Raw genomic sequence first — 8195 nt, 5'->3', positions numbered from 1 at the left:
CTCTTAGGGTGTGCCTCCCTTATAAAATGTCCTCTCATTCCAACATGTGCTCTCCCTTTAAGGTGTGCGGACTGCCTAAAGTGAGCTGTCCTCTGCATATCTGCCATCTTCTTAACGCTTGATGTACTCAGCAGGTGTGCAATTTTATTGGTGTCTTGTGTTGTGAAGGTATCTTTGCAGGGCGACCTGTCTTCACATGGCATGCTAACTTCACAGGTGTGCTGCCTTCTCTAGGTGTGCAGTGCTTGTGAGGTGTGCTGTCTCTGCATGGTGTGCCTTCTCACATGGTGTGCCTTCTCACATGGTGTGCCTTCTCACATGGTGTGCCTTCTCACATGGTGTGCCATTCTCGCACGGTGTGCCATGGTCACATGGTGTGCCATCCTCGCATGGTGTGCCAACATCACATGGTGTGCCAACATCACATGGTGTGCCAACCTCACATGGTGTGCCAACCTCACATGGTGTGCCATCACCACATGGTGTGCCATCCCCACATGGTGTGCCATCCTCGCTTGGTGTGCCATCCTCGCTTGGTGTGCCATCCTCACATGGTGTGCCATCCTCGCATGGTGTGCCATCCTCGCATGGTGTGCCATCCTCGCATGGTGTGCCATCCTCGCATGGTGTGCCACCCTCGCTTGGTGTTCCACCCTCGCTTGGTGTGCCATCCTCGCTTGGTGTGCCATCCTCGCTTGGTGTACCATCCTCGCTTGGTGTGCCATCCTCGCATGGTGTGCCATCTTCGCTTGGTGTGCCATCTTTGCTTGGTGTGCCATCTTTGCTTGGTGTGCCATCTTTGCTTGGTGTGCCATCTTTGCTTGGTGTGCCATCTTTGCTTGGTGTGCCATCTTTGCTTGGTGTGCCATCTTTACTTGGTGTGCCATCTTTACTTGGTTTGCCATCTGTGCTTGGTGTGCCATCTTTGCTTGGTGCGCCATCTTTGCTTGGTGCGCCATCTTTGCTTGGTGCGCCATCTTTGCTTGGTGTGCCATCTTTGCTTGGTGTGCCATCTTTGCTTGGTGTGCCATCTTTGCTTGGTGTGCCATCTTTGCTTGGTGTGCCATCTTTGCTTGGTGTGCCATCGTTGCTTGGTGTACCATCTTTGCTTGGTGTGTCATCTTTGCTTGGTGTGCCATCTTTGTTTGGTGTGCCATCTTTGCTTGGTGTGCCATCTTTGCTTGGTGTGCCATCTTTGCTTGGTGTGCCATCTTTGCTTGGTGTGCCATCTTTGCTTGGTGTCCATCTTTGCTTGGTGTCCATCTTTGCTTGGTGTGCCATCTTTGCTTGGTGTGCCATCTTTGCTTGGTGTGCCATCTTTGCTTGGTGTGCCATCTTTGCTTGGTGTGCCATCTTTGCTTGGTGTGCCATCTTTGATGGTGTGCCATCTTTGCTTGGTGTGCCATCTTTGCTTGGTGTGCCATCTTTGCTTGGTGTGCCATCTTTGCTTGGTGTGCCATCTTTGCTTGGTGTGCCATCTTTGCTTGGTGTGCCATCTTTGCTTGGTGTGCCATCTTTGCTTGGTGTGCCATCTTTGCTTGGTGTGCCATCTTTGCTTGGTGTGCCATCTTTGCTTGGTGTGCCATCTTTGCTTGGTGTGCCATCTTTGCTTGGTGTGCCATCTTTGCTTGGTGTGCCATCTTTGCTTGGTGTGCCATCTTTGCTTGGTGTGCCATCTTTGCTTGGTGTGCCATCTTTGCTTGGTGTGCCATCTTTGCTTGGTGTGCCATCTTTGCTTGGTGTGCCATCTTTGCTTGGTGTGCCATCTTTGCTTGGTGTGCCATCTTTGCTTGGTGTGCCATCTTTGCTTGGTGTGCCATCTTTGCTTGGTGTGCCATCTTTGCTTGGTGTGCCATCTTTGCTTGGTGTGCCATCTTTGCTTGGTGTGCCATCTTTGCTTGGTGTGCCATCTTAGCTAGGTGTGCCATCTTTGCACAGTGTGCCATCTTTGCACGGTGTGCCAACTTTGCACGGTGTGCCAACTTTGCACGGTGTGCCATCTTTGCACGGTGTGCCATCTTTGCACGGTGTGCCATCTTTGCACGGTGTGCCATCTTTGCTGGGTGTGCCATCTTTGCTTGGTGTGCCATCTTTGCTGGGTGTGCCATCTTTGCTCGGTGTGCCATCTTTGCTCGGTGTGCCATCTTTGCTCGGTGTGCCATCTTTGCTCGGTGTGCCATCCTCAGATGTGTGCCGTCCTCAGATGTGTGCCGTCCTCAGATGTGTGCCGTCCTCAGATGTGTGCCGTCCTCAGATGTGTGCCGTCCTCAGATGTGTGCCGTCCTCAGATTTGTGCCGTCCTCAGATGTGTGCCGTCCTCAGATGTGTGCCGTCCCCGCAAGGTGTGCCGTCCTCAGATGTGTGCCGTCCCCGCAAGGTGTGCCGTCCTCAGATGTGTGCCGTCCCCGCAAGGTGTGCCGTCCTCAGATGTGTGCCGTCCCCGCAAGGTGTGCCGTCCTCAGATGTGTGCCGTCCTCAGATGTGTGCCGTCCTTGCAAGGAGTGCCACCCTTGCTAGCTGTGCTGTACTCACATACAATGCATAACAAGCCCCCCTTGCACAGAAAGCTGAGCTCTCATTGTGTGGTTCTCCCATCCCAAGTTGTTCTGTCCTCAGTAGGGATGCTGCCCTCAAAAGGAGTGGTGTCCATGCTTCACGTTCTGTCCTTCAATAGAGTCACTTCGTAATAACATGTGCCACCTCCAATCAGTGTAGTCTCTCACAATCTGTACTGTCTTTCGAATGTGTGTTGCCCCTGGTAGGTGTGCTTTCCTTTCATGGTGAGCTGTGAGCTGCTCTGACAAGAGCTACTGATATCAGAACGTATGCTCCTCTACCTGTAGCAACATGTCTCTTTCTTATATGGATCTTCCCCACAATCTGGCATTGTTTCATTAAGAGTGCTATCCACAAGGTGTACTGAATACAAGTCATGCTACTTGGACATGGTTTGCAGTCCTTACACTGCATGACGTCCACAAAGATCTTCTCACTTAATAGAAGTGATGAAATAAGACTACGCAGTAATAACGGTGTGTGCAGACTTTGCAAGGTGTGCAGCCTTTTTAAGGTGTGCAGCCTTTTTAAGGTGTGCAGCCTTTTTAAGGTGTGCAGCCCTTGCAAAGAATGAGACTATCAATGACTGCAGCCTTCACAATGAGTGCAGCCTTCACAATGAGTGCAGCATCCGGAGGGAGTGAGTGCAGCCTCCGGAGTGAGTGCAGCCTCCGGAGGGAGTGCAGTCTCTGCATGGAGTGCAGTCTCTGCATGGAGTGCAGTCTCTGCATGGAGTGCAGTCTCTGCATGGAGTGCAGTCTCTTCATGGAGTGCAGTCTCTTCATGGAGTGCAGTCTCTTCATGGAGTGCAGTCTCTGCATGGAGTGCAGTTTCTGCATGGAATGCAGTCTCTGCATGGAGTGCAGTCTCTGCATGGAGTGCAGCCTCTGCATTGAGTGCAGTCTCTGCCTGTAGTGCAGCCTCCACTGGGAATACACCCTTCGCAGGGAGAGCAGCCTTTGCATGCAGTGCAGCAGTTTTCGCACACAGTGCAGCCCTCGAACACAGTGCAGCACTCGAACACAGTGCAGCCTTCACATGGAGTGCAGCCTTGGCATGGAGTGCAGCCTTCGCATGGAGTGCAGCCTTCGCATGGAGTGCAGCCTTCGCATGGAGTGCAGCCTTCGCATGGAGTGCAGCCTTCGCATGGAGTGCAGCCTTCGCATGGAGTGCAGCCTTCGCATGGAGTGCAGCCTTCGCATGGAGTGCAGCCTTCGCAAGGAGTGCAGCCTTCGCAAGGAGTGCAGCCTTCGCAAGGAGTGCAGGCTCCGCATTGAGTGCAGCCTTCGCAAGGAGTGCAGGCTCCGCATTGAGTGCAGCCTTCGCAAGGAGTGCAGCCTTCGCAAGGAGTGCAGCCTTCGCAAGGAGTGCAGCCTTCGCAAGGAGTGCAGCCTTCGCAAGGAGTGCAGCCTTCGCAAGGAGTGCACCCTTCGAAAGGAGTGCTGCCGTTGCAAGGAGTGCTGCCGTCGCAACGAATGCTGCCGTCGCAAGGAGTGCTGCCGTCGCGAGGAATGATGCCTTCGCGATGAGTATTGCCTTCGCAAGGAGTGCAGCCTTTGAAAGGAGTGCTGCCGTCGCAAGGAGTAATGCCTTCGCACGGAGTGCTGCCTTTGCACGGAGTGCTGCCTCCGCACGGGGCGCAGCCTTCACACGGAGTGCAGCCTTGGCTACGAGTGCAACCTTCGCTCGGAGTGCAACCTTCGCTCGGAGTACAGCCTTCGTATGGAGTGCAGCTTTTGCATGGAGTGCAGTCTTCGCACGAACTGCTGGTGTTGATCGGAGTGCAGCCGTCGCATGGAGTGCAGCCTTCGCACAGAGTGCAGCCTTCGCAAGGAGTGCAAACTTCCCGCAGAGTGAAGCATTCACATGGAGTGCAGCCTTCGCATGAAGTGCAGCCTTCGCATGAAGTGCAGCCTTCGCATGGAGTGCAGCCTTCGAATGGAGTGCTGCCTTGGCAACGTGTGCTGCCGTCACAACGAGTGCTGCCTTCGCAACGAGTGCTGCCTTCGCAAGGACTGAAGACGTCGCATGACGTCCAGGCCTTCGCACGGTGTGCAGGCATTCGCACGTAGTGCAGCCTTCGCAAGGAGTCCAGTCTACGTAAGGAGCACAGCCTTCGCAAGGATGCCTTCACACGGAGAGCTGCTGTTGCACGGAGTGTAGCCCTAGCATGAGTGCAGCCTTCGCAAGGAGTGCAGCCTTCGCAAAGAGTCCTGCCCTCGCTATGGGTGCTGCCTTCGCAAGCAGTGTTGCCTTTGCAAGGAGTGCTACCTTCGCAAGGAGTGCTGCCATGACATGGAGTGCAGCCTTCACACGGAGTGCAGGCTTCGCACGGAGTGCAGCCTTGGTACGGAGTGCAGCCTTCGCAAGGAGTGCAGGGAGTGCAGCCTTTGCAGGGAGTGCAGCCTTCGCAAGGAGTGCTTCCTTCGCAAGGAGTGCTGCCTTCGCAAGGAGTGCTGCCTTCGCAGGGAGTGCAGCCGTTGCACAGAGTGGAACCTTGGCAAGGAGTGCAGCCTTCGCAAGGAGTGCTGCCATCACACGGAGTGCAGCCTTCACATGGAGTAGAGCCTTCGCACGGAGTGCAGCCTTGGTACGGAGTGCAGCCTTCGCAAGGAGTGCAAGGAGTGCAGCCTTCACAAGGAGTGCAGCCTTCGCAAGGATTGCAGCCTTCGCAAGGAGTGCTGCTTTCGCAAGGAGTGCTGCCATCGCAACGAGTGCTGCCGTCGCAATGAGTGCTGCCATCGCAAAGAGTGCTGCCGTCGCAAGGAATGCTGCCTTCGCGAGGAATGATGCCTTCTCGATGATTGTTGTCTTTGCAAGGAGTGCAGCCTTTGAAAGGAGTGCTGCCGTCGCAAGTAGTAATGCCTTCGCACGGAGTGCTGCCTTTGCACAGAGTGCTGCCTCCGCACGGGGTGCATCCTTCACACGGATTGCAGCCTTAGCAACGAGTGCAACCTTTGCTCGGAGTGCAACCTTCGCTCGGAGTGCAACCTTCGCTCGGAGTACAGCCTTCATATGGAGTGCAGCGTTTGCATGGAGTGCAGACTTCGCACGAACTGCTGGTGTTAAACGGAGTGCAGCCGTCGCATGGAGTGCAGCCTTCGCACAGAGTGCAGCCTTCGCAAGGAGTGCAAACTTCCTGCGCAGTGAAGCCTTCACATGGAGTGCAGCCTTCACATGGAGTGCAGCCTTCACATGGAGTGCAGCCTTCACATGGAGTGCAGCCTTTGCACGGAGTGCAGCCTTCACGTGGAGAGCAGCCTTCGCGCGGAGTTCAGCCTTCACACGGAGTGCATACTTCACGCAGAGTGCAGCCTTGGCTCGGAGTGCAACCTTCGCTCGGAGTGCAACCTTCGCTCGGAGGGCAACCTTCGCTCGGAGAGCAACCTTCGCTCGGAGAGCAACCTTCGCTCGGAGTGCAGCCTGCGCATGGGGTGCAGCGTTTGCATGGAGTGCAGCCTTCGCATGGAGTGAAGCCTTCGCATGGAGTGCTGCCTTCGCACGAAGCGCTGCTGTTACACGGAGTGCAGCCTTTGCATGGAGTGCAGCCTTCGCATGGAGTGCAGCTATCGCACAACGTGCAGCCTACACACGGAGTGCAGCCCTCGCAAGGAGTGCAGCCTTTGAAAGGAGCACAGCCTTTGCACAAAGTGCAGCCTTTCAACAGAGTGCAGCCTTTGCTCAGATTGCAGCCTTTGCACGGGGTGCAGCCTTTGCATGAAATGCAGTTTTCGCATGGAGTGCAGTCTTCGTATGGATTGCAACCTTCGCTCGGAGTGCAACCTCTGCTCGGGGTGCAACCTTTGGTAGGAGTGCATCCTTTGCTCGGAAAGCTGCCTTCGCATGGAGTGCAGCGTTTGCATGGAGTGCAGCCTTTGCATGGAGTGCATCCTTCACATGGGGTGGAGCATTTGCATGGAGTGCAGCTTTCGCATGGAGTGAAACCTTCGCATGGAGTGCTGCCTTCGCACGAAGTGCTGCTGTTGCACGGCGTGCACCCTTCGCATGGAGTGCAGCCTTTGCACGCTGCCATCACACGGAATGCAGCCTTCACATGCAGTGCAGCCTTCGCAAGGAGTGTAGCCTTCGCAAGGAGTGCAGCGTCTGCAAAGACTACTGCCTTTGCAACGAGTGCTGCCTTCGCAAGGAGTGCTGATTCGCAAGGAGTGCTGATTCGCAAGGAGTGCTGCCTTTGCAAGGAGTGCTGCCTTCGCAAGGAGTGCTGCCTTCGCAAGGGGTGCTGCCTTCCCAAGGAGTGCTGCCTTCGCAAGGAGTGCTGCCTTCGCAAGGAGTGCTGCCTGCGCAATCAGTGCTGCCTTCGCAATGAGTGTTGCCTTCACACTGAGTGCTGCCATCGCATGGAGTGCAGCCTTCACACGCAGTGCAGCCTTCGCAAGGAGTGCAGCCTTCGCAAGGAGTGCAGCCTTCGCAAAGAATACTGCATGGAGTGCAGCGTTTGCATGGAGTGCAGCCTTCGCATGGAGTGAAGCTTTCGCATGGAGTGCTGCCTTAGCACGAAGTGCTGCTGCTGCACGGCGTGCACCCTTCGCATGGAGTGCAGCCTTTGCACGGAGTGCTGCCATCGCACGGAGTGCAGCCTTCACACACAGTGCAGCCTTCGCAAGGAGTGCAGCCTTCGCAAGGGGTGCAGCCTTCGCATAGACTACTGCCTTCGCAAGGAGTGCTGCCTTCGCAAGGAGTGCTGATTCGCTAGGAGTGCTGCCTTCGCAAGGAGTGCTGCCTTCGCATGGAGTGCTGCCTTTGCAAGGAGTGCTGCCTTCGCAAGGAGTGCTGCCTTCACAAGAAATGCTGCCTTCACAAGGAGTGCTGCCTTCGCAAGGAGTGCTGCCTTCGCAAGGAGTGCTGCCTGCGCAAGGAGTGCTGCCTGCGCAAGGAGTGCCGCCTTCGCAACGAGTGCTGCCTTCGCACGGAGTGCTGCCTTCGCACGGAAAGCAGCCTTCGCACGGAGTGCAGCCTTCGCACGGAGTGCAGCCTTTGCACGGATTGCAGCCTTCGCAAGGACTGCAGCCTTCGCACGTTCAGCCATCGCAATGACTGCAGCCTTCGCACAGAATGCAGCCTTTGCAAGGAGTGCTGCCTTCGCACGGAGTGCTGCCATCGCACGGAGTGAGGCCTTCGCAAGGAGGCAGCCTTCGCGAAGAGTGCTACCTTCGCAAGGAGGGCTGCTTTAGCAATGAGTGCTGATTCGCAAGGAGTGTTGCTGTTGCACGGAGTGCAGCCTTCGCATGGAGTGCAGACTTCACATGGAGTGCAGCCAATGCAAGGAGTGCAGCCTTTGGATGGAGTGAAGCCTTCACATGGAGTGCTGCCTTCACAGGAAGTGCTGCTGTTGCACGGAGTACAACCTTCACATGGAGTGCAGCCTTTGCAATGAGTGCGGCCATCGCACTGAGTGCGGCCATCGCACTGAGTGCAGCCTTTGCACGGAGTGCAGCCCTTGCAAGGAGTTAAGCCTTTGCACGGAGTGCAGCCTTCGCACAGAGTTCAGCCTTCGCAAGGACTGCAGCCTTCGCACAGAATGCAGCCTTCGCAAGGAGTGCTGCATTCGTAAAGAGTGCAGCCTTAGCATGGAGTGCAGCCTTCGCACGGAGTGCAGCCTTCCCACAGAGTGCAGCCTT

At 55.8% G+C, this 8195-nt stretch overlaps 1 protein-coding gene across 1 annotated transcript; it reads right to left on the bottom strand.

Moving 5' to 3' along the window:
* Positions 1 to 875: 875 nt before the first annotated feature.
* On the bottom strand, positions 876 to 1645 carry LOC126232116 (collagen alpha-1(IV) chain-like; the record flags this gene model as incomplete). Its single annotated transcript, XM_049942427.1, has 1 exon — positions 876 to 1645. A coding segment is annotated over one exon (770 nt), but the record flags the coding sequence as incomplete, so codon positions are not given.
* Positions 1646 to 8195: the final 6550 nt, after the last annotated feature.

The sequence above is a fragment of the Schistocerca nitens genome, unplaced genomic scaffold, assembly GCF_023898315.1.
Source record: "Schistocerca nitens isolate TAMUIC-IGC-003100 unplaced genomic scaffold, iqSchNite1.1 HiC_scaffold_424, whole genome shotgun sequence".
Classification (NCBI taxonomy): domain Eukaryota; kingdom Metazoa; phylum Arthropoda; class Insecta; order Orthoptera; family Acrididae; genus Schistocerca; species Schistocerca nitens.
Note: the sequence above shows the minus strand (reverse complement) of the source record. Positions and strands in the feature narration are given on the sequence as shown.